General features: G+C 37.6%; 1 protein-coding gene and 1 pseudogene across 4 annotated transcripts in view; both read left to right on the top strand.

The window, feature by feature from the left end:
* RBFOX2 (RNA binding protein, fox-1 homolog 2) overlaps positions 1 to 24795 on the top strand; it is a 221432-nt gene that overhangs the window by 15520 nt on the left and 181117 nt on the right. For all 4 annotated transcript variants that reach the window (XM_021712199.1, XM_021712197.1, XM_021712198.1 and 1 more), the window contains exon 2: positions 9372 to 9422. In XM_021712199.1, coding sequence (XP_021567874.1) covers positions 9372 to 9422 — 51 coding nt within the window. The remainder of the gene's footprint in view (positions 1 to 9371; positions 9423 to 24795) is intronic.
* Positions 16592 to 17438, top strand: LOC110595616 (annotated as a pseudogene).

The following is a 24795-nucleotide window of genomic DNA, read 5'->3' on the forward strand; positions in this document are numbered from 1 at the left end:
CGTGGGCTCAGGCAATCCACTCACCTCAGCCTCCCAAAGCGCAGGATTACAGGCTGAACCACCGAGCCTGGCTTTGCTATATATTTTTAAAGAGCTGATATTAGAGTGAAAAAAAAAATTAAAGGTTGATTTTTCTTTGGAAGTGCACTTCTTTGTGAGATTTGGTCCCACAGACTATATATTTTCCCTCAAGTCATTTGCAACTGATAGACATGGGGACTGGAAAGGAATTCTTTTTTGAGCTTCTTCTGTATTTTAAATACTGTGCCAGATAAGCTTCACTTGATTATCTCATTTAATATCACCTTTACGCGATATATTTATAATCTATTACACAGCTGAGAAAATTTGGGCTCAGAGAGATTAATTTGACTAGAGTCACATAGTTAGAAAGTGATACAGCCAGAATTTGAATCTATGTCTCTTTGACTCCTGAAGTTCAGTTCAGCCTTTCCATTGCATCACGAAAGGAGTTACATATATCTACAATTAGCAGAGTCTGAGATGAATAGTTTATATGATTTGAGAGTTCTGAATTCTAGGTTCTCTTTTATGTCTGCCTGGTTGAATGACTGTGGACAAGACATTTCTGTCAGTCTCAGCTTCCTGATCTGTAAAGAAAAGAGGTTTGATTGGTTGTTTCTTAGACACCTGCGACCACTATTGAAAAAAAGGAAATTTTAGTGTGTTCCAAAGATGAACTTCAAGGACCAGGAGGTCTCTGTGTCAGATTTTTGCCATGAGACATATTGTTTGAACCAGGGCATATTTATTTATTTATTATTTTATTTTATTATTTTTTGATCATATTTTTTATTTTAAAATTGTGGGGTACAGTTAAGGGTTAGGTATACAAATATGCATTGTTCAGGCACCCTTGTTGATAAGGGGTGTCTCCCCATCCCCAGACAGATATTGACTACTGTTAATCCCACCTCCCACCAGGGCATGTTTAATTAAAAAAGAAAAGGGTAAATGAGGAGTGAGTGGTGAGTATAACAGAGAACCATCACTGATTGTCTTGATGGGAAGATGGTGTGGGTTGTTTTATTGTAACATGAAAGCTTAATTTACCAGTTAACAGTTGGACCTTATGTTGCGACCGTGTTGTTAGATATTATCAAATTCATATCCCTTATTAGACTTCATCTTATCTCTAGCTACTTTGAACCTTACATGATTTGGAAGCAGAATGATGCCCTCTGGTTGTTTAGCAGTCTCTCTTCTTGAGCCAGAGGTATTTGTTGCTAGGATTAGTAATGCATCTCCTGTTGCCTATGGTATTTCTTTCCATGTGCCAATTCGAAAATAGGCTTAATACCTGAAAAACAGTTAACTTGCTGCAAATAAGGTAGTGAAATATATTGATTTCCTTTTTTTTTTTTTTCAGTCAGTGTAGTCTAAATCTTCTGTTGTTGTTAAATGCTGGAAGGTGATATGAAATTCATTTTCAGCTGGGGAGTAAGTTAATGAAAAATCTGAGGCCAGTGTAGTAGCTCACGTTTGTAATCCCAGCACTTTGTGGGACTGAGGTGGGAGAATGGCTGGAGTTCAGGAGCTCGAGATCAGCCTAGGTACCATAGTGAGACCTCATCTCTACCACAAAAAAATGTATATATATTAGCCAGGTGTGGTGGTGCACACCTGTATTCCTGGGTACTCGGGAGGCAAAGGCAGAAAGATTGCCTGAACCCAGGAGATCGAGGGAGCGGCAAACTGTTTTCGTGCCAGTGCCCTCCAGCCTGGGCAACAGAGTGAGACCAGGAGATCAAGGGAGTGGCGAGCTGTTTTCGTTCTACCGTACTCCAGCCTGGGCGGCAGAGTGAGACCCCAACTCAAAGAAAAAAATCTGAGCTTGTACCATTGTCCAAGTTGTGTTTGTAGACTACAGCTTCATTTCTTTGCTTCCTTTGCTTCCTTTTACTTTCCCCAAATTGCAGAGTGGCGGAAATTAATTTTGTTCCATTTTCAGTATTCTTCCCTTTCCATTCTGTGTAACAGATTTGATTATATTAGACATAAAAGAAAGGCAACAGTATGGGTTTTGGATTTATTTTTTTAATTGCTTATTTAACTTCATTGTGCATTACCAGTTTTCTGCATTCTGCTCCTAGCCAACCCTCATTAGTGATAGAAGCCAGTAAGAAATACTTTTGTAATAAAACTCTGGATATTCAACACATGATCTATTAAGCAGGTGAAGCGAGGGGAAATGGGCAGTGTGGTGTCTTTCTTAGGCTTCTCAGGCACCTTCATTTTGGTTAGTGTTTATTGATCATTGCTTAGGATTTATGGGTAGTATAGTACGTCACAACTGTAATTCTTTTTGATCTTCTGTATTGTTAAATCCTCGTAGCACCTCTCAACTGTGTTTTTTAAATGTTTAAGAGACTGGGTGTGGTGGCTTACGCCTGTAATCCCAGCACTTTGGGAGGCCGAGGCAAGAGGATTGCCTGAGTCCATGGGTTTCCAGACCAGCCTGAGCAACATGGTGAAACCTTGTCTCTACAATAAATAAAAAAAAAAAAAAGAGCTGGTTGTGGTGACGCACGCCTGTAATTCCAACTACTGGAAAGGCTGAGGCGGAAGGATTGCCTGAGCCCAGCAGGTCAGGGCTGTGGTGGCCATGAACATGCCACTGCACTCCAGCCTGGGTGACAGAGTGAGACTCCAACTCAAAAATAAATAAATAAAATAAAATGCTTAATAAAATAGTGTTTTTTTCTCCTCTCATATGCAGTGTTCTGGGTAATTTACCAATATTTTTACCACCTTTTTATTAATTTTGCCAGTATTCTGGGAAAGTATATTGGCTAATTATTCAGAAGTTATCAATAACTTCCAGAAAGCATTTACAAAAATGACTGTAAAAATCATTTTTTTTTCAACATGCAGAAAGAATGACTGCAGTATGCAGAAAGATCATAGTACTTGCTGGAGGTTTTGTCCTAACAGGAGGTCAGAGGTTATTACCCACCCCCTCAAGCCTACACACACCTTTTAAAAAGATCTTCTCTTCTTTTTTATAGACTTTAGTTTTGGTATCAGTTGCATTATTGTAATTATTATGACTCTGAACTCCTCAAGGGCAAGGATACCAGCACGTGTGCTTGTCAGAAAGCAATTGTTCAATCTACTCTTACTGAATAAATGAAGGATTCTTCTGCTTAAATGGAGTATTCAAACATGTGCATATGAAAACTTCTCTTTATGTTTTTATTTTTTGAGTTGAGGTCTCACTTGGTCACCCAGGGTCAGGTGCAGTGGCACAATCACGGCTCACCATAGCCTTGAACTCCTTGGGTTCAGGTGATTTTCCTGCCTCAGCCTCCCAAGTAGGTGAGACTACAGGCACATGCCACTATGCCTGGCTCTTTTTTTTTGAGTTGGAGTCTCACTCTGTCGCCCAGACTGGAGTGCAGTGGCCGCTCCCGGCCACCGCAGCCTTGACCTGCTGGGCTCCAGCAATCCTTCCGCCTCAGCCTTCCAAGTAGCCAGAATTACAAGCCCGCACTACCATGCCCAGCTAATTTTTTGATTTATTGTAGAGATGAGGTCTCGCTGCCCAGGCGAGTCTTGAACCCGCGGGCTCAGGCAATCCACTCACCTCAGCCTCCCAAAGGCACGGGATTACAGGCTGAGCCACCGAGCCCGGCTCATTTTTTTTTTTTAATTTAATTTTTTGTAGAGACAAGGTCTCACTGTGTTGCCCAGTCTGGTCTTGAATTTCTGGGCTCAAGCAGTCCTCCCTTCTTAGCCTCCCAAAGTGCTGGGTTTACAGGTGTGAGCCACCATACCCGATCTCATATGGGCGCTTTAAGCAGTCAGTGGAGAATTAAAAAGTCAAGAGTTATTTTCTTGGTGTGTATCACTTCTTTGTGTCCACCGCACACACATGATCACAGCGGTTGTTCTATTTGACAGTTACTTAAGGATCCTTCTATTGTACTTTCACATGTCAACTAGCCATGTGCTTCTAAACAGGTTAATTGCTGACTTCTGTAGTTAATAAAGATTCTTGTGGGTAGTATTTTATTTCTGATATATTTCTTTTTATTTTTTAGCAGTCTCTGTGTTGGGGCAGGGTCAGTTTCTAAGTCTTTCAATCTTACTAGGCTAATAACACCTCCTTGTAGGCATGCAGCTACGAACAACTTTTCTTTTTTGGACTTTAACACATCTGGTTTCTATCTCATCTGTTCCATTAGCTTTCCTTGTAATTTCATTTCTGCTTTAAATGCTAGTTATTATTTTTACACTGATTCAAAACTCAGACCAGCAGATTGTTAGACATCCATAGTTATACCTGTCCAGACCAGAGAAATGTGGAAACGTTTCTTCCAGTTGTCATGAAGTAGTAGAGGTATTGGGTATAGAATTAAGACCTACGTCTGAAAGTGTCTCAGCCCCTATCATGAACTATTTGGTTTTGAGCAAATCTTTGGAAGCTTTCTGAATTCAGTTTTGTCATCTATAAAATGAAGTTTATAAAACCCATTTTGTGCATTGTGAGGACTACGTTAGATTATATGAAGTTGGATTTGTAAGTTATAAAACATTATGAACATAAGTAATGCATGAATTTTAATTTTTTAAAATGTGAAATTCAAACAATTTAGATTTTTTTTAAAAACGCCCCTTCAAGCTTCCACAGATCTTATTCTTCTTCCTAGTAGTAACCACTGTTAGAAGTTTGTTGTATATCCTCCTAGATTTTTTCTATGCATTTATTTACATTTTTTTTTAAGAGATGAATCTCACAGTGTTGCCCAAGCTGGTCTCAAACGCCTGACTTCAAGTGCTCCACCCCCCACACCCTACCTCCCAAAGTGCTGGGATTACAGGCCTGAGCCACTCACTGCCTTTTGTTACTTTTGAAGTAACAAATGTAATGGGATATAATTCGCAGACCATACATCTCACCTTTTTGAAGGGCTTTTAGGGTTTCAGTGCTTTTTAGTATAATCACAGAGCTGTGTATCCATCACAGGTGTCTAATTCTAGAACATTTTCATCATCCCCAAAATAAACCTAATTGTTAGCAGTCACTGCCCATTTCTCTCCACATCACCTGGAACCACTAATCTATTTTCTGTCTCCATGGATTTGCCTATTTTGCACATTTCGTACAAATGGAATAGTAACTTGTAGCCTTTTGTGTCTTTTTTCACTTAGCATGATGTTTTAAAGATTTATCCTTGTAGCCATACTTCATTTTTAAAAATTGCTGTATGATGTTCAATTTTGGATGTATCATACTTTGTTTATCCATTGATGGACTTGAGGGTTATTTTTACTCTTTGGTTATTATGAAGTAATGCTGCTGTGAGTATTCATATACAACTTTTTGTGTGGACACATGCTTTCGGTTTTCTTAGTTATAAACCTAGGTGTGGGACTGTTGGGTCATATGGCATTTAACATTTTGAAGGATTCCCCAACTGTTTGCAAAGCAGCTTTACCATTTTGCATTCCTAACACCATATATAAGAATTCCAATTTCTCCACATCCTTGCCAGTACTAGTTTTTGTCTGACGTTTTTATTATAGCCATTCTTGTGGATTCTTAATGTGTTTTTGATTTGAATAATGACTTTTGATATTGAGGATTTTTCATGCACTTATTGGCCATTTGCACATTTTTTTTGGAGAACTGTCTGTTAAATCCTTTGCCCATTTTTATTTTGGGTTATTTATTTTTTTGTTGTTGAGTTGTAATAGTTTTTTAAATATATTCTGGATGCACATTTCTTATTAAACATGATTTACAAATATTTTCTCCCCTTCTGTGGGTAGTCTTTACTTGATGGTGTCATTTGAAACACAAAAGTTTTTAATTTTGGTGAAGTCTAACTTACCTCTTTTCCATTGTCACTTGTGCTTATGGTGTCATATTGAAGATACTATTGCCTATCCAGAAGTTATGAAGATTTAATCCGTGTTTTCTTTTTTAAGAGTTTTATAGTTTTCAATGTGATCTGTTTTGAATTAATTTTGTTTATATGGTATGAAGTAGGGTTGCAACATCATTCTTTTACTGGATATCTAGTTGTCTCAGTACATTTGTTACAAATACTATTTTTTTCCTATTACTTCTGGACTCAGTTGTATCCCTGTCTTTATGCTAGTATATTTTTTCCTCATTAAATTTTTTTCCTTTATTTTGATAGCTGTAGGGAGTACAAGTAGTTTTTGGCTACATGGTTGCATTGTACAGTGGCAAAGAAGTCTGGACTTTAATTGTACCCACCATCCCCACTTGTGCACATTGTACCCAATAGGTGATTTTTCACCCCTACACCCCTTCTCTTACCCACTTCTGAGTCTCCATTGTCCATCATATCATTCTCTATGCCTTTGCAGATCCTTAGTTTAGCTCTCAGTTATAAATGAGAACATGTGCTGTTTGATATTCTGTTCCTGAGTTACTTAGGATGATGTTCTCCACTTCCATCCAAGTTGCTACAAAAGACATTATTTAATTGTTTTGATAGCTGAATAGTATTCCATAGTGTATATATACTGCATATTCCTTATCTACTGATCAGTTGATGGGCATTTAGGTTGATTCCACATCTTTGCAATTGTGAATTGTGCTGAAATGAACATGCGGGCGCAGGTGCTTTTTTTATACAATGGCCTCTGTTCCTTAGAGTAGATACCTAGTAGTGGAATTGCAGGATCAAATGGTAGATCTACTTCTTTGGGAAGTATCCACACCGATTTCCATAGAGGTTGTACTAATTTACACTCCCATAAACAATGTAAGAGTTACCCTTTCTCTCCACATCCATGCCAGCATCTATTTTTTTTAAATAATGGCAGTTCTGATCGGTGTAAACTGGTGTCTCATTGTGGTTTTGATTTGCATTTCCCTGATAATTAGTGATGTTGGACATTTGTAGAGTCTGGATATTAGTCTTTTGTCAGATGTATAGTTTGCAAACATCTTTTCCCATTCTGTAGATTTTTTTGTTTCTGCTTTTTTTGTAGGTTTGCTATTTGCTTTGTTGATTATTTCTTTTGTTGTTACAGAAGCTTTTTAGTTTAAGGTCCCCTTATGTATGTATGTATGTATGTATGTATGTATGTATGTATGTATGTATGTATGTATTTGCATTTGCTTTTGGGGTTTTATCCATAAATTCTTTGTGTAAGTCAATGTCCAGAAGAGATTTTCCTAGGTTTCCTTCTAGAACTTTTATGGTTTCTGGTCTGACATATAAGTCTTTAATCTATCTTGTGTTAATTTTTTACATGGGAAGAGATAGGGATCAAGTTTCCTTTTTCTACGTTTAGCTGTTCAGTTTTCCTAGTGCCATTTGTTGAATAGGGTGTCCTTTCCCAAGTGTATGTTTTTGTCTGCTTTTTCAAAGGTCAGTTGATTGTGGGTATTGGGGTTTATTTCCAGATTCTCTATTCTGTTCCATTGGTTCATGTGTCTGCTCTTGTACCAGTACCATACTGTTTTGGATACTACAACATTGTAGTATGATTTAAAGTCAGATAGTTTAATGCTTCCAGCTTTGTTCTTTCTGTTTAGGATTGCTTTGGCTATTCTGACTCTTTTTTGGTTCCATTTTAATCTTAGGATTAGTTTTTTTCTAATTCTGTGAAAAATGATGTCGGTAGTATGATAAGGATTATGTTGAATCTGTAGATCACTTTGAGTAATATGGTCATTTTAACAATGTTGATTCTTCTAATCCATGAGCATGGGATGTTTCTCCATTTGTTTGTGCCCTCTACAGTTTCTTTCATCAGTGTTGTATAGTTTTCCTAGCAGAAATATTTCACCTCCTTGGATAAATATATTCCTAGCTATTTTAGCTTTTTGGCTCTTGTTGTAAATGGAATTTAGTTCTTGATTTGATTCTCAGCTTGGTTGCTTTTGGTGTATAGTAGTGCTACAGATCTGTGTGTGTGTTGATTTTGTATTCTGAAACTTTACGGAGTTCATGTGTCACGTCTAGGAGTCTTTGGAGAAGTTTTTAGGATTCTCTAGGTATAAGATCATATCGCTGGCATACAGAGATAGTTTGATTTCTTTTCCTAGTTGAATATCCTTTATTTCTTTCTCTTGCCTGATTCCTTATGCTAGTATTACACTCTCTTGGTTATTGTTGCTTTGTAGTAAGCTCTGGAATTAGGAAGTGTGAGTCTTTCAACTTTTTTATTCTTTCTCCAGTTTGTTTTGGCACTCAAAAATTTTTTTTAAAGCCTGGTGCACTTTTTTTGGGGAGACTAATTTATAAATATGAAAATGTCCAAAATAGAGAATTAGAAATAGAAAAGAAGAACTTGGATTGTCTGTCATTGAACTGGTGGCTGTATTCTATATAATTGCTAGTTATTTAACTCCACTTATTTATTTACACAGTCTTTTGGGTGTCTGCCATGTTTTAGACACTATGCTGGATCTTGGGGGAAACCTCATGATGAACAAGGTGCAGGGTCTTTGCAGTGAGCTTAAGTTAAAAGTCACTTGAGTCCATATGATATGGGATATTCTACCTTGAACAGAGATAGAATTTCATCTAGATTTAAAAGAATAGAGGGAAAACAGATTGATAGGAGAGGCTAAAACTTTTCTGGGTCAAGAGACAGATCTCAACAGGGGTGATACTTGTCTCCTTTCCAGACAACAGATATTTGTAATGTGGAAGTTTTCAGTTTTCCCAGTATTTTGTATTTACTGGCTTAAGTGAATTTAGGCTGTGGATGCCAAAGTCCCACAATATGAAGTTAAGAATTATTCTGCACCTACTCTCAATAGCACCCTGTTTAAAATATGCTGGGAAGGAAACCGATTTTGCTGCACAAAGAGGAAGATAGTGTTTGTGAATAGTGTTCTTTTTTTTTTTTAGTTGGAGTCTCACTCTGTGGCCCCAGACTGGAGTGCAGTGGCCGCTCCCGGCCACCGCCACCTCGACCTGCTGGGCTCCGGCGATCCTTTCGCCTCAGCCTTCCAAGTAGCTGGAACTACAGGCACGTGCTACCACGCTCAGCTCATTTTTTTGATTTATTGTAGAGATGAGGTCTTGCCAAGTTACCCAGGCGGGTGTCAAACCCGCGGGCTCAGGCAATCCACTCACCTCAGCCTCCCAAAGGCACGGGATTATAGGCTGAGCCACCGGAGCCCTGCTTGAATAGTGTTCTTAAGCAAATACTGCTTTTTGTTTGTTTGTGTTTTGTTTTTGCCATTGTAGAGGCTTAACTGTAGTGAGGTAGAGTGGAATACAGCAATGGAACATTTAGGAACCAGGACAGGAATCTATATTTGGTCAGTTTGGATTATTTTGATACTCTTAACATTTTCTTTCCTCTTACAGTTTGATTATTATTATTATTTTTTCTTCTCTTTCTTTTAGAACGAGCCTCTGACTCCGGGTTATCATGGATTCCCAGCGCGGGATAACCAGGTTGGTATCTGCTGTTTATAACTCAGATGATGTGTGTGTTTTATCAAAGGATGCTATGATAAAGAGCTTTTTCTGAAATTACTTATTTTGGAAGGTATTATGGCTCATTTCAGCAATAAATTTACTTTTAGAGATATAAGTTAAATATATTCCTTAATTCTAAAGGTATTATAATCATGTTATTAAAATTGTGGATATCGTAGGAGAAAACAGTCACTCAAGCACAGTCATGATTGCTTTTGTTTTTTCTTCCCGAGGCTATTTAATAATTTTTTGACCTGGTTTTCTTGATTCCTCATAATTCTCAATGCTGGCCTTGTCTCTTTATTTTCTGCCACTTAGCACAGATTTTTTGAGTCCTTGCAATAATCTGCAGCAAGAAAATTCCATTCTCCTTCCTGAGGGAATTCAGCCTTATGGTTTTAATCAGGGAAGTCTTGCTTAAGAAAGTGAAGTTTTTGCTGCCTGCCTTTCTTTGTTAGATCAGGGGATGACTAGAAAAAAGCCCAGGCCTTATTGAGGGTCAGAGTAGAATTGCTTCTTACGAGACACCCTCAGTGTGGTTTAGGTGAGTGTATAAAACGCCCTTTGTATCTTTTTGCTGTTTGAAGGTGTGAACAGCTGATGGTGAAATAAAGTTAGGATAGAAGAATAAGTAAGGCTGCTTCTTAGAGAAATGTTTTGGCTTAAGTCATCTAGCCTCTGAATGAAATTTATCTCCTTGCTGTTTGGGGATATTGACATTCTTCAGAGATTTGAAAGAGTAACTCTTAGAAATATTCTTGAATGCCTACCCGTGATTCCTTATAGGGTTGTCCAAAAAAGCCACCATTGTTAGGCTTATTTAAGGGATATGAGTCGTCATAGTGCTAAATGAGGTGCTCAACATCATTTCCCTTTCCAGAAGTTAATTGAATCTCATCAGAGCCACTGAAACTGGTCTTAAAAACTATGATAGCCCATAATCAGTAATCACCTATTTGGGGCCTTTCAGTAGAGTATTTGTCCAATTCTTGCAAGTTCAGTGCTGGGTTGATATCATACCACCCAGGCAGAGATTGGAGAGAGAGTGTTGTTCTTCTTTGTGTTCATCTCCCAGTGGGATCATCTTTGTTGAAATTGAAATTAGTGAGAGAGACCCCACATCTAAAGAGAATGTAATATTTTTGGTTTTTTTTCCTCTTCTGGTTTGAGTCTGCCCTAGAGCTTCTATAAACTGTGAAATTGATGCCCTTTGATAGTAGTTTTATGTCTTGGCCATACATTAGAAAAAATAACAATACCTGGAGATTCAACCCCCAGAGATTTTAATTGGGTAGATCTAACAGTGGGCTTAACCATTCAAATATTTAGAAATCCCTGCAGGTGATTCATCTGTGTAGCCAAGGTTGAGAACTGAAATCCTATGGACTGCTTTAAATGGAGTGACATTTTCACTGTTTCATCTGTACTTTTCATCTAGGACATGTCATATATAAAGGATCGTGGTTAGTCTTTTAATCTAGTCTTGTATACTAATGCAAATATTTCTTTCTTTTTTAAAGATGTAGGGCACAATTCAGGATTAGGTATACAAGTGGTCATTGTACCGGTAAAGTTTGGGCCTTCCTTTGGTTCCCACTTTTCCTCGTTTGAGATCAGGCACCATTATTGATGTTGTTCTGTCTCCCTCCGGGCAGTATCCCACTACTGCCAATCCCTTTCTTATAGTATTATGGTAAATGTTCAGGGTCTGCTTATGACTGAGAACATGTGGTACTCTGTTCTTTGTTTCTATGATAGATCACTGAGTATGATAGACTCTAAATCCATCCAAGTTGCTGTGAAGTCCATATGTTTGTCCTTCTTTGTACAAATATTTCATTATTTATAAAATATGCTTATTTTGGATCTAGGAAGTTAGGCTAATAGATGTAAAGTATGGAAATAGACTTACTGAGTTTAAAATCATCTGAAAGGGTACTGTGTAATATCATGTTCTTCCTGTGGGGATTACAAATCAATAAGGAACTAAGCAAAAGGAGTTAATAGGAATCTGTTAAAGTACAAAAGTAGTCTCTTTGCTGGGAACTACTTTAGTTTTCCTTTCTTTTGTAACAGGGACCTACTTCTGTAACCTGCACATTCATTACTTATGCTATCTCTGCTGTAGGCCTGTGCAGACCCTTTGCCGTGATTTAAAGCTGCTGGTTTACTTTGAGGCACATTCTCATGGTGACAGGTTTATTTTAGTTGATTTTCTTGGGCTTTATTTTGTACTCTGGTTTTGAATCTTTGAATCAGAGATCTTAGAGTAGTGCAAACAGGCAAATATTGAATAGCTGCTTGTTGTATTTGATGAATACAGAATCCAAATGAGTACTGCTAATTAATGCGCTAACCTTGTGAACTCTCACTTTGTGCTGAGATTTGGGAGGCATTTATCAGTGTGAAGCACTGGTCACTGAACAGCCTGAGCTGGGCAGAAATGGAACTTGTGATCTTTACATCTCCTCAGCATGGTTTTGGCTCAGCAAATGTAGGTGCTGGGGAATGGGGTGAAGGTGGATTTTAATTGTGTGCCTTTATTTGCTTCCCTTATTTTTTTGCTGTTCTTTTCTAAATAGATAAGAAACCAACCCCAAAGAGTATTTTTATCAGCATCTAATGGTGATTTTAAAAGAGGTAAAAAGATAGAATTTTTTAATTGTTGTGGAACACTTTCAGCATTATTTTTGTGTCTTATCCTCCCATCTACCTTTTGAAGTAGAGGCAAATGTTCTCTTTGGAAAGATGAGGAAACCAGGCACACAAAGGTAAAGTGACTTTTCCTAGGTAACAATTCAAGTTAGTAGCTGAGTAAGAACTGAAATAGTCTTTTTTTTTTTTTTTTTTTTTTTTTTTTTGCGTGGGCTCTTTCTTCTATACTGGGGATTGATTCACCCAGGGAAGATGTGGTTATGTGAGAGTGTACACTCACTCACATTATTTTATTTATCAATTGGGGGCTTTATAGACTTCTTGAAGCTCACCCACAGATCTGGGAGCCCATGACTTTTGGCTAAGGATTATTGTAACTAAGTTTGTTAGCATCAAGTGGATCAGCATTTCAGTGTTTCAGTGATCTTTCATTACTGTTTCAGTGATCTTTCATCATTTTATATAAGCCCTCAGCAGTACATTTGAATTAAGAACTGCAAGAAAAGGAGGCGGGAAAACCCACTGCCCTCTCTTGCTTTTTTATGCAAGGGGTCACCTCAGCTTCTTTCCTGATCAGTTAACAAGTTCTATGGGATGGAAATGCATTGCTTATATAAAGCACTCAGCATTTCACTGTACTTGCTAATGTGTTTTCTCTGTGGAAATGGAGGAGATAAACATTGTTGCAGTTTTGCAGAAGTAAAAACTAGCTCAGTAAAGCTAAATATTTTATCTAAGGCTATGCAGGCTTTTCATTTGGTGGTGTGATGTAGTTAGTGGTTTAGATTCTTAGCTGTTTCTTTTTTATTTATGTGCTTGTGCTTATGTGTGTTCCTGAGCCTTGATTAAGGCTAGAATATTCTATGGGTTTGTAATATTTTTTAAATGGGAGAATACTTGTGTGCATCAGCTCCAGAGTTTTTATATAGGAGGTGCTTAGGAGGAATGGTCTGCTTAGAAGAGTGCTTTGTTCTGCACAGCAAGCTTACTGCTTTTTGCTAAGATTGTTTATTGGGTATGACTTTAAGGAGGTTCTTAGAAAGTATAGCAGTGGTCCTAAGGCTGTTCCCTTACTACCTCTTGGTTCCACAACTTGATGTCTGCTGTATAGTCTTTAAGTTGACACTATAAATTTATCATTTAAGTTGGGGCACTTTTGAGAGGGAAAGAGGATGCTGATAATTACATTCAAACAGTTCTAGGTAAACTAGGATGTATGAGATGCTATAATTAAAGAAATACTGTCAGTGTTCTTTTACCTGATGTAATCAAGACTAGTAGGCCATGGGTTAATTTAAACAATTAGTTGAAGTTGGGAAATAATTTTTTTGTATCTTTTTTTTAAATTTAATTTTTATTTTTTTATTTTTTGAGTTGGAATCTCACTCTGTTGCCCAGGTTGGAGTGTAGTGGCACGCTCATGGCCACTACAGCCTGGACCTGCTGGGCTCAGGCAATCCTACTGCCTTAGCCTTCCAAGTAGATGGACCTACAGGCACACGTAACCATGCCCAGCTAATTCTTTGATTTATTGTAAAGATGAGGTCTCGCCAAGTTGCTCAGGTTGGTCTTGAACCCGTGGACTCAGGCAGTTCTCTCACCTAGGCCTCCCAAAGTGCTGGATTATAGATGTGAGCCATCATACCCGGCAGGAATAATTTTTTTTTTAAACTTAGAATTTTTTTTTTTTTAATTTAGAACATTTAAATGTGAAGGTATACATGTTTCTGTTAAGATGTCAAAGTCTATTGTATCAGTAGAACTGCTAGTACTACTTGTATTTTTGGGGGGGGTTGCATATACTTTGTTTACAAAGCATCATCTATGAATTCTAATTTGTTTGTTTTTTAAAAGAGGAACAAGGCCGTAATGACATTCAGAGAAAACTGGGTAAGCTGTCTAGATTTATATGATATACCTTTCTTGTTCAGTCTTTTACAGTTGTCATTTAATTGTACTGAGCAAAAGATTTTTAGTGTCTTTCTTATTAAGTAGTCTCAAAGCATTTAAATTAGAGCTGTTTTCACAGAAACTTTTCTAACTTTTTTTCATTGATTTATATAGCATTTAATTATATAACTATAACAACATGCAACTTCGATAAGTAGGTAGGTGAATAAACACAAGTGTCGTTTGGTAAGCATACACCTCAGCTACTAGGAAAAGGATTTAGGGGGAGGATGTGAGAGAATTGCTAACTAGTTTTGGGTGGTATGATTGCCAGAAGCATCCCACAGCATATTTGACCTAGAAAATGGAGAACATTAGTTGATTAAAAGAACTTATCCTATAATCAACTGTAGGGAGGACTAACTTTTGTTGTCAGCAACTTTGTATTCCTTAGTGGTGACCTGGTTGAATTTTGTTTTAGTCAACTCCATTTGGGAGTGGGACATAAGGGAAGGAGATTAGAGCAGCAGATACATACGAATTAGAGATAATTTGTTTTGCCTCATTGGGACATCCTAACTAAGTAAGAGTTGCTTGTCGGTGGGACACTTGAATGCCGAAGTATTGAAAGTAATACCGAGTTTGCAATACCCCCGGTGTAATCCTTTTTTCTTAGAACCTTAAGTTATGGCACATTCCATTGTCTAACACTTGGACTGTATAGGAGTTGCCATTAACATGTGATATGAGAGAGAGTACAGAATCTTGCTTGGGTTCAGGTGTTGAGTAAGATATAAAGCTAGGAATTTTAGTAAATTGTAGAAACTAATATCTGTAAAGTACTTCCCAGTTTACAAAGGGCTCTTGTTTATATCCAGTTTTGATCTTCACAGTAGTCTACTGGGTAGTTTGGGCTTTCTTATCCCTATTTTATAAATAAGAACACCAAGACAGAGGTTTTTAGACAAGTCTCTCAATTTAACATAGGTAGTAAGTGGAAGAATTGGACTTGAACCTCAGATTTGTAGCCTCCATGTCTTATATATCCCTTTTTAATTTTTCTGTCAGTATCTTTCTTCTTTAAATGTGAATTTTCTTTTACTAGTGTGGCAAGATATTCTGGAATCTTTGGAGAGCATAGCATGAAAAGTCTTCATATAACCTGAAGGTTTCTTGAATAACTTGTTTCTGTCAGGTTTTCTTCCTGTCTTATTTGTTAAAATAGCTTATGGTCTAAAATGTATCTTTTTGTATTTTTTTTTTTTTGAGCTGGAGTCTCACTCTGTCCCCCAGACTGGATTGCAGTGGCCGCTCCCGGCCACTGCAGCCTCGACCTGCTGGGCTCCGGCGATCCTTCCGCCTCAGCCTTCCAAGTAGCCGGAATTACAGGTGCATGCCACCACGCCTGGCTAATTTTTTGATTTTAGTGTAGAGATGAGGTCTTGTCTACCCAGGCGGATCTCGAACCCGCGGGCTCAGGCAATCCACTCACCTCAGCCTCCCAAAGGTGCAGAATTACAGGCTGAGCCACCGAGCCCAGCTATCTTTATGTATTTTAAATGTAAAGAAAAAAAACTAATGTTGTGTTGATTTTTAAAATACTTGTCAGTGACTCCTCAAACCTACATTTTTTTGCCTTCAGTTTTCTAAAATTCTGTTGAAAGCCACTGTGTGGATATGTTTCAGTGATTTACAGAAACAAGTGGGTGTATCAAAGGAGAGATTTACATTGACAAATATGAGTTAGACAGGTATAGGTTTATATTTAGAATGGCAGCTGTACTTTTAATGTAGAGAGTAACTTAAAAATGAACTTTAAACATATTTTCTTTCTGCTCAGTAATTTCTTTTTACATTCATGCTTGCGTTATTTTTTAATGATTTTGCTACAATTATGTTACTCCATGAAAATCTTGTTCTTTCCATCTATGTGTACTATTTGCTTTATGTTTTTTTTTTATTTTAAAGATGTGGGGTGCAATTCAGGGTTAGGTATACAAATGTTCATTATGCAGGTACCCTTGTTGATGAAGTATGCCCCTCCGTCCCCTGACAGTTTTCCTCAATTGCTCCTCTCAAGAATTTTTTTAAAACTATGATAATTTTTGAGTCAGAGTTTCACTCTGCCACCTAGGCTAGAATGCAGTGGCATGATCAGAGCTCACCATAGCCTCAACATCCTGGGCTTGGGTGATCCTTCTGCCTCAACCTCTCTGGGATTACAGGCATGCGCCACTAAACCCAGCTAATTTTTAAAAATTTTTTTGTAGAGATGAGATCTCACTATGTTGTCCAGGCTAGTCTTGAACTCCTGGGCTCAGGTAATCCTCCTGCCTTGACGTCTCAAAATACTGGGATTATAGGCATGAGACACTGTACCTGCCCCAATAGTTTTTTAGTTTTGTTTTGTTTCTTTCCTTTTTCTAGCCTTTTTTTTTCATTTATCCCCGGAGTGGACTTTATTTTAGTCTAGTTTTTGCAAGTGAACTTTCAGCGCTTTGTTATTTTGATTTGGAGTTGTGAATTACAACAAATGCTTAGTACTCTTTTGGCTTGGTGGAAAAGAAATGACTACTTTTCTTCCCCTGGGGAGAGTTGGAATGGAGGACATGGTGAGGGTGTTCAAGTTCTCACTCCATGCTTTTGAATTTAATAAAAGACTGCAACCCCTAGTAAATAATATCTTTTATGTCATGACCCAACACACACATATGTATGACTATAACTTAGAATTAGTATTAACAAATACTACTTATCTTTACTGTGTTGTAAGTACTGTGATATTTCCCATTCTATTTCGTCTCATACAAAACATTCTTGATTGTGACCAACAATTGATTGACCAAAATTGATTTTCTGGATCCACTAATGAATAGCAGCTCTTTGAAAACATTATACTAATAATTGTTGTCCTTAAAAATGCAACCTTATTCTCAATTTCATCTTTGTGGCAGCAGCAGCAGTGGCCGTGGTTCAGTCGCCAACATATAGTTCTTTGTCCATGCCCAGGAGCTACACATCCTTGAGGTGACCAAGTGGGAGACGGTTGCCCATATCAAGGCTCAGGTAGCCTCACTGGAGGGCATCGCCCCAGAAGACCAAGTTGTGCTCCTGGCATGCATACTCCTGAAGGATGAGGCTGCCCTAAGCCAGTGTGGGGTGGAGGCCCTGGCCACTCTGGAAATAACCGACTGCATGCTTGAAGGTAATGTCCATGGTTCCGTGGCCTGTGTTGGGAAAATGAGAGGTCAGACTCCTAAGGTGGCCAAACTGGAGAAGAAGAAGAAGAAGAAAACAGGCTGGGCCAACTGGATAATGCAGTAATACAGCTGGTGTTTTGTCAATATTGTACCCACCTTTGGCAAGAAAAAGGGCCCCAATGCCAACTCTTAAGTCCTTTGTAATCCTGGCTTTCTCTAATAAAAATGCTACTTGGCACAGTAAAAAGCAACCGTAAGGAAACCCCTATACCTTTTAAAAGTCACTCCCCTACTCTCCATCTCTCCACTCCAGCCCCAAGGCCCCCCCCCTTCGCCAGCTGGAGACTGGATTAAGACTGGTTTATAAGTAAAATGTAACCCCTTCTGTATGTTGCAATCTGTACTAATATTCTTTTCTTTCTGGTTGGTCCTTTTTTTTTTTTTTTTAACTAAATAGACTTCTGCTTTGCTCTTAAATAACAGAAAATGTGAAATCACTTTTTCTTCCCATTACATTGTCTAGAACCCACTTTAAACCTGGGTGCTAGGCTTTTACAAATGGTTGCTCCACCTCAACATCTGGCATCAAGTCTCATCCATCAGTGGTTTAGGCCCTTCTGTGATATTGTCCTTACACCCTCTAGTGGGTAAAGGACTGGTAATGCTGCAGTGTCTAGTGTTCTTGAAGTATTTTTCTCAAAACATATAATCAACTTTACTATTGCATTTTAGATCATTTCAGTTCACAAACAGTTCACAAGCTTTGTCCTCTGGGAGAGACCATTTTGTTTCTTCTGCTTCCTATTGCCATGCCTCTAAATAGCATGCTTATTCTGCTGTTTCTGGATTTTTCAATTATCAGCACTATTCTTTGGCTTCCTACTGTTGGAGATAAGAAATTGGCAATTTTATCGCTCTCTTTCCTTCTAATAAAACCATTTGTTGGTCATATCAATATTTATTATTGATTTTTGATTACATGGTAATTACATTATTATAACTATCTAAATATTTTTATACCCAAATGATAAAATATGATTATATACTTGTTTCCCCTAGAGTTACTAAATCTATATAGGAAATAAATATATATATTTGGCAATTGCTTTTAAAAGAAGCTATTGGGATATAATTTCTATACCACAAAATTCACCCAATGTAAGTGTACTTATTCAGTGTTTTTTAGTAGATTTACAGAGTTGTGGCACAGTCTAGTTTTAGTACATTTCCATTATCCTCTAAAATTCTCTCAGATGCTTTTGTAGTCAGTCCCTGCTGCCACCTCAGATTCCCCTTGCAACTGCTTATCTTCTTTCTGACTTCATAAAGTTTCAATATTTGGTCATTTTATATGAATTGAGTCATATGATACATGTAATCTTTTGATATCTTTAGTATTTTGTGTGTGATTTCTTTCATTTAGCGTAATGTTTTTGGGGTTCACCCAGGTTGTAGTATGTATCACTGTATCATTAGTTTTTTTGCTGAGTTGTATTCCATTGTATGGATGTATCAGCATTTTGTTTATTCAGTTACCAGTTGATAGATACTTGCATTGTTTCCAGTTTGACTATCATGAACAAATTCAATATGAACATTCACATACATATCTGTGTGTGGACATACATTTTAATTTCTCTTGGGTAGATTTCTAGCAGTGAAATTGCTGAGGCTATTGGTAAGCTCTTGCATAACTTTTTTTTTTTTTTTTTAAGAGAGACAGGGGTTGAGGGGATGGGTTGGGAAAGGCTCACTCTTTGGCCCAGGCTGGAGTGCAGTGGTGTTACCATAGCTCACTGCAGCTTGGGCTTCTGGGCTCAAGTAATCTTCCCATTTCAGCCTCCTGAGTAGCTAGGATTACAGGTGCAAGCCACCATGCCCAGCCTCATAACTTTTAAAGAAATTGCAAACTGTTTTCCAGAGTGGCTTGGTTTTATCTAACTTTTTTTATTATAACAACTGTTAATGGTTTCTCATTGTGACTTTAATTTGCATTTCTCTAATGATTAAGTGCCTTTTTATGTGTTTATTAGTCACTCATATGTTTTCTTTGGTGAGATGTCTATTTAAGTCTTTTGTCAAACACTTTGCATTTGGTTTATGTTCTTGATATAAGTTCTTTGTTAGATTTACAATTTGCAAAATTTTTTTCTCATTTGTGAGATTTTGTAAATTATATCTTTCTTCCCTCAATTAAAGAAAACAAAGTGTTTTTACATCCTTATTTGCTAAGTTTGGATAAACTCTGAATCGCTTTTTTATGAAAGAGGCTATGAAAACAGGCATTGACCTCTTTTTGCTCAGGCCTGGTGGTGGCTCCAAGAAAGATTGGCAGGTGTATATTGACTTTGTGCTTGGCTGACACAGCCATTTCTATATCCTTAGTGGAAGCATGTTAGGACAAGAAAGCTCTTGGTGTAGTGAAGCGAAATTTGCTTCTTTCTGCATGTCTGAAGGAGTATGGGAGAGCAGATCAGCCAAGTTCCTTGACTTTTTAAATTTTTTTAAAACTGTAGCTTCTATATTAGGCTGTTTCATGGAAATTTCTCTGTAGACACACGCACACACACACACACACACACACACACACACACACACATGCAAACATACACACATATACATGCTTTGGGTTTAAGTATCAGTCCTGCTGTTGGCAGGCTAAATGACTTTGGGCAAGTTTTTTCCTTCTCTGAGCCTCAATTTCTTCAACTATAAAATAGGAATAACACCTACTGTGAAAGGTTGTTATAGGATTAGAGATAACATATGTAAATTTCATGGCATGTAATAGGGTCAGTAAATTATTTTTCTCATTTATTTTATGGCAAAGAGGCCTTAGGGAAACTTTACAAGGAAATGATTAGTTCTCACATTCTGTGATGTAAGTCTATTTTCTCATTTTACTTTTGATTCTCATTCACTATGTGAGATGAATTTTATCTGTAGATTTGAAATTTCTACATCAAAAATATGGCTTTGTCATACCTCTGAGAAAAATAGGTCTTTGTGAAGGAAATGAAATCTGTGTAAGTTTATTTATCTGACTCATATAGGTCTTGGCAGCATCAATAGAAAGAGGGAGTCATTTTTTAGACTTTTATGACTAGAGCAGAATTGGGTACAAACTGAGCCAGGCATTCAAGGCTCAGGCTACAATTTGGTCCCAGTTTCTCCAACCGTATTTCTCATTTTTAACCTGTCACATATTTCTTCCACTTTATGTGTCTCTTCACAGTCCTTCAAATATCTGTCTTAGGCATTTATTTCTTCCTAGTGCCTTTTGTTTGAAATGTTTCTCCCTTTTGCAGCAGAACCCTAAGTGTCCTTTAATATTTCTGCCTACAACTTAATCTTCTTTATGAAATCTCTCTTAATTGTTTCTGATTGTTTAAATTCATTTAACATGTCTATATGAGATTTCTGTTAGGTTCAGATTCAAGTGAGCCTGGGAACTATTGTGAAGCAGATTACATGTGAGCACATTACTTAATTTTTCTGAGGCTTAGTTTTCACATCTGTGAAAGTGAGGATACTATAAGATGACTGAAAAGATTAAAATTTTAGCAATTTCCCAAGTCAAGAGTGACTTACTGATTGATGCTCTGAAAGTAGGTGCACTAACCTCTACCTTTAACTGTCTAGGTAATCTAGAAAGTCTCTTCTCATCTTCTTATCTCTGGGTCCAGGATTCTTCTTTTTCCTTTAAGGACTCTTTGACTCTAATGGGTTTGATTTTTGTGGCTCTTGGAAGCGTTATACTTCATTGTGGAAATGATGGAAGCGTTTTTACTTCTTACCTCCTAAATACTTCAGGGTTGCTAGGATTTGTGGATAGGTGAATGACTTATGCCAATAGTGTTAAAAATATGATTGGCTTTTATTCTCATCCCTCTTTTTTACCTGGTTTCTTTGTCACAGCCTGTCTTTTATGCCACAGTTTGACTTTTCTCCCCAGCTTTCCCTCTTTGTGCTAAGTTTAGGGATGCTGTGATTGTTACACTGTGATTGTTGGTCAACTCTTGACCCATTTACTTAGTATTTTGTAAATGGTTGTATCATAATCTCACTGCTTGGCTTTTTGGTAGATTTGCCTATTACTTTGTATATAGGCAATTGATTTGTATTGTAACGAGAGGTTTAATGTGGCTGTCAAAAAGAATGATCTGACTAAGGATTATTAATCACTAGGACTATTTATAAAGGAAAGTTATAGAATTTCATTTATTGGTAACTTTTGAAATTGGGAAATTCATTTGTCTAGAATTGCTTAGAGCAGCTAAGTAGTTAGTAGGCATAGTCTTGTTGTAGTGGTTAATACCACAAAGCAGTAGAAGGTCTTCTCACAACCACCCATGGTTACCATTTTGTGAGTTACTTTTAAGAAGCTTGATATATTTCTTTAGTCTTTTGCTCTTCAACAGACAGTCACTGGCAGATTGATTTAGAATGAAACCAACTAGTTAGTATAAGCTAAGGCAAAAGTTCTCATAATTGTTGGACAATATAGGTATGTGTTTCAGTTGTAGATTAAATGTTTTTATTTTCTTTGTTATTATTATTTTTTAATGTTTTAGAAACAGTGTCTCGCTCTGTCACTCAGACCAGAGTGTAGTGGCATAATTATTACTCACTATGTAAACATGCATTTAAATAAAAGCACAGCTCTGATCTCACTGAAGTCTTATTACTCTGCTCAGCTTTTCTCTGCTGAAAATACTCTTGAGTGTGATATTCTGAGTCTTCCATGACCTGACCTCAGTCTTTTTCCATTTGCTTCATGTGAAGTACAGTGTGTTCTAGCCACACTATGGGGTGGGGTAGTGTAGCTTGGGGATTTGATAAGGGTTTGAATTCTTATTATGTTTTATATTTTTCTAGCGTGTGGCAATATGTGAAACAGCCACCGACATGTGTTGCAGGTTCATTGGTACATGTGCAGTAGTAATTTGTTTGATGTCTTTCACCTGGTGTTTTTCTATTCGAGCAGACAGTGCAGTCTCATTTTCTTTCTCCCACATTAATAACATGTAATTTATTGTCCAGTCTGTTGTTTGATAAAGATGTGGAAGGATGCACTCATAATTCCTGAAAACCACTTCTCAACTGATTGATTTTATCTCAGTATATATTCCATGTCTTTATTTGCCTTTTTGTGAAATTGGAATGGAAAACTTCAAGGAAGCATACTTTTTTGAAAAAATTGCAGTGGCATAAGTTTGTCTTGTATAATCACCAACAATCTCTTTATGTCCTCTGAGAGGGGACATCTGAGTGGTTTGCTAAATTTATGATGTCCCCTCAGAGGGGTCATCCGAGTGTAAAGGGTTAAATGCAGTGCATCCTTTAAATCCCACTTCAAATGCTATTTATTCCGTGAAGTCTTGTCTGATGCACTGTCAATGTCCACTGCACTTTCGGGGCACATAGTTTCTATTTTGTAATAGCACTTTGTCATTACTGTTGCATTATGGTGAAAAGATTTGATGACACACACAATTTTGTGAGAACAAAAACCCTGGCACACTGCTGGTTTTCTTGAATACCTTGCACAAAGTAAGTGTCCAGTACAAGTCTGATAAAGTATGGTAAACAGATAAATTAAAAGGTAAACTCATCTTCACCCTTCTTGAAATACAGGAACTATTTTGGGGAAAACTTTGGTCAGCCTTTCGCTAGGTTTTTATTGCCTTTGCCTTGCCAGAGTGGTATGAAAAATTAATGCCTAAAAAGCTAGATCTTCCACAAGAGAGTGCCTCTAACAAGTTTAATGGGTTTTGTCAAGTGGATATTAAATGTAAATCTGTCATTTTATGGAGCCATAGAAGGCTCTTAAAACACTCAGTAAATATCCTTATTGAATTAGTAGAACTTTTCCCATGTATCTCGTATTATTGTATTAGGATCTTTGTTCCTTTAGAGTGCCTTTAGCCTATGCTCTTATAAGCTTTGTGGTGTAGTGTGTATCATTGAATTATCTAAGATAAAAGATGCTTCTAGCTCTTTAATTCTAGTATTTTGTTACTGGTACACGGAGCCCATACATTAATCCTAGCATATGTGTCTTAATTTTAGAGTAACATGTGTCTGGGCATGGAGAGATGTGCTATTGAAAAGAGAGCTAATGTGTGAAACACTGTATGCTAAGTACTGTATAAAGCAAGTGTTATTTTATTTAATCCCATTTACAGGTGAGGAAATCAAAGCTCAAAGGGATGAAGTCATTACCTAATACTACCTATTAATGAGTGAATCTAGGTTTTAAGTCTAAATGTGTTAGATTTCAACATTTATGATATTTCCACCAGGCACGTGTCTTTTACTTGAATGTTTGTTTATTTACATTTTACTTGCATGTTTGATTTTTCTTTAGTCAGCAGTAAACATTATTCTTTCCCCCACTTGCTCTCCTTTACTAAAGGATGATACTTCTGCATTATTTCCATAGTCTTGTATAGTTTACATACTGCTTTTATAAGCTGGGCTTGGTGACTCAGCCTGTAATCCCAGCGCTTTGGGAGGCTGAGATGAGTGGATTGCCTGAGCCCACGGGTTCAAGACCCGCCTGGGCAACTTGGCGAGACCTCATCTCTACAATAAATCAAAAAATTAGCTGGGTGTGGAAGCGCGTGCCTGTAGTTCCGGCTACTTGGAAGGCTGAGGCGGAAGGATCACCAGAGCCCAGCAGGTTGAGGCTGTGGTGGCCGGGAGCGTGCCACTGCACTCCAGTCTGGGCGACGGAGTGAGACTCCAACTCAAAAAAAAATGTATCGCTTTTATATTCATTCTTATTTGATCTTGGTGAGACCCCAGTGAGTCTGTATTGTGGATAAGGAAATTAAGAGTTCCAATTTCATGAGAGATTTTCCAAAGGTGGTAGTATTAAGTGGCATATAATTGGCATTTCTTTTTTGTGAGGTGTAGTGATCTTCAGACTTAAAGGGTTAAAACAATATTAGCAGCAAATTCTTTTTCAAAGAAATTCCATGGATGAATGACATTTATAAAAAAGGCAAATGGAATGGTTCTTGTACAAAAGATATAAAAGTTAGCCGGGTATGGTGCTGTGAACTTGTAGTCCTAGTTATCTGGGAGGCTGAGGTGAAAGGATTGCTTGAACCTAGGAGTTTGAGACTGCAGTGAACCATGATTGTGCCACTGCACTCCAGCCTAAGCAACAGAGTGAGACTCTATCTCTTTAAAAAGTACATAAATAAAAGAAAAGATATGGAAGACTTGGAGTCCTGACTTGTAGCTTTCCTTTTGCCCACAAGTCCCTTCAGTTGACTGGAACACAATTTGAAAACCACTGGGGAATGGTCAAGGAACTTTGGTGTCAGACAGACCTGAGTTCAAATTCTAGTTTGAGCTTTGTTTTTAACTTCTCCTAGGCTTGATTCCTCATTTGCAAAATGAGATGCTTTTATAGGATTGCTAATAAGTAGATTGCTAATAAGTATTAAGTTAAAAAATCCTGGACAGCATAGCAAGACCCTGTCTCTACAAAAACTACAAAAATTAGCCAGGCCTGGTGGTGGGTGCCTTATAGTCCTAGCTACTTAGGAGGCTGAGGCAAAAGGATCACTTGAGCCCAGCATGTCAAAGCT

This window comes from Carlito syrichta, unplaced genomic scaffold (assembly GCF_000164805.1).
Source record: "Carlito syrichta isolate Samal-C Ts95f unplaced genomic scaffold, Tarsius_syrichta-2.0.1 Scaffold303123, whole genome shotgun sequence".
Classification (NCBI taxonomy): Eukaryota; Metazoa; Chordata; class Mammalia; order Primates; family Tarsiidae; genus Carlito; species Carlito syrichta.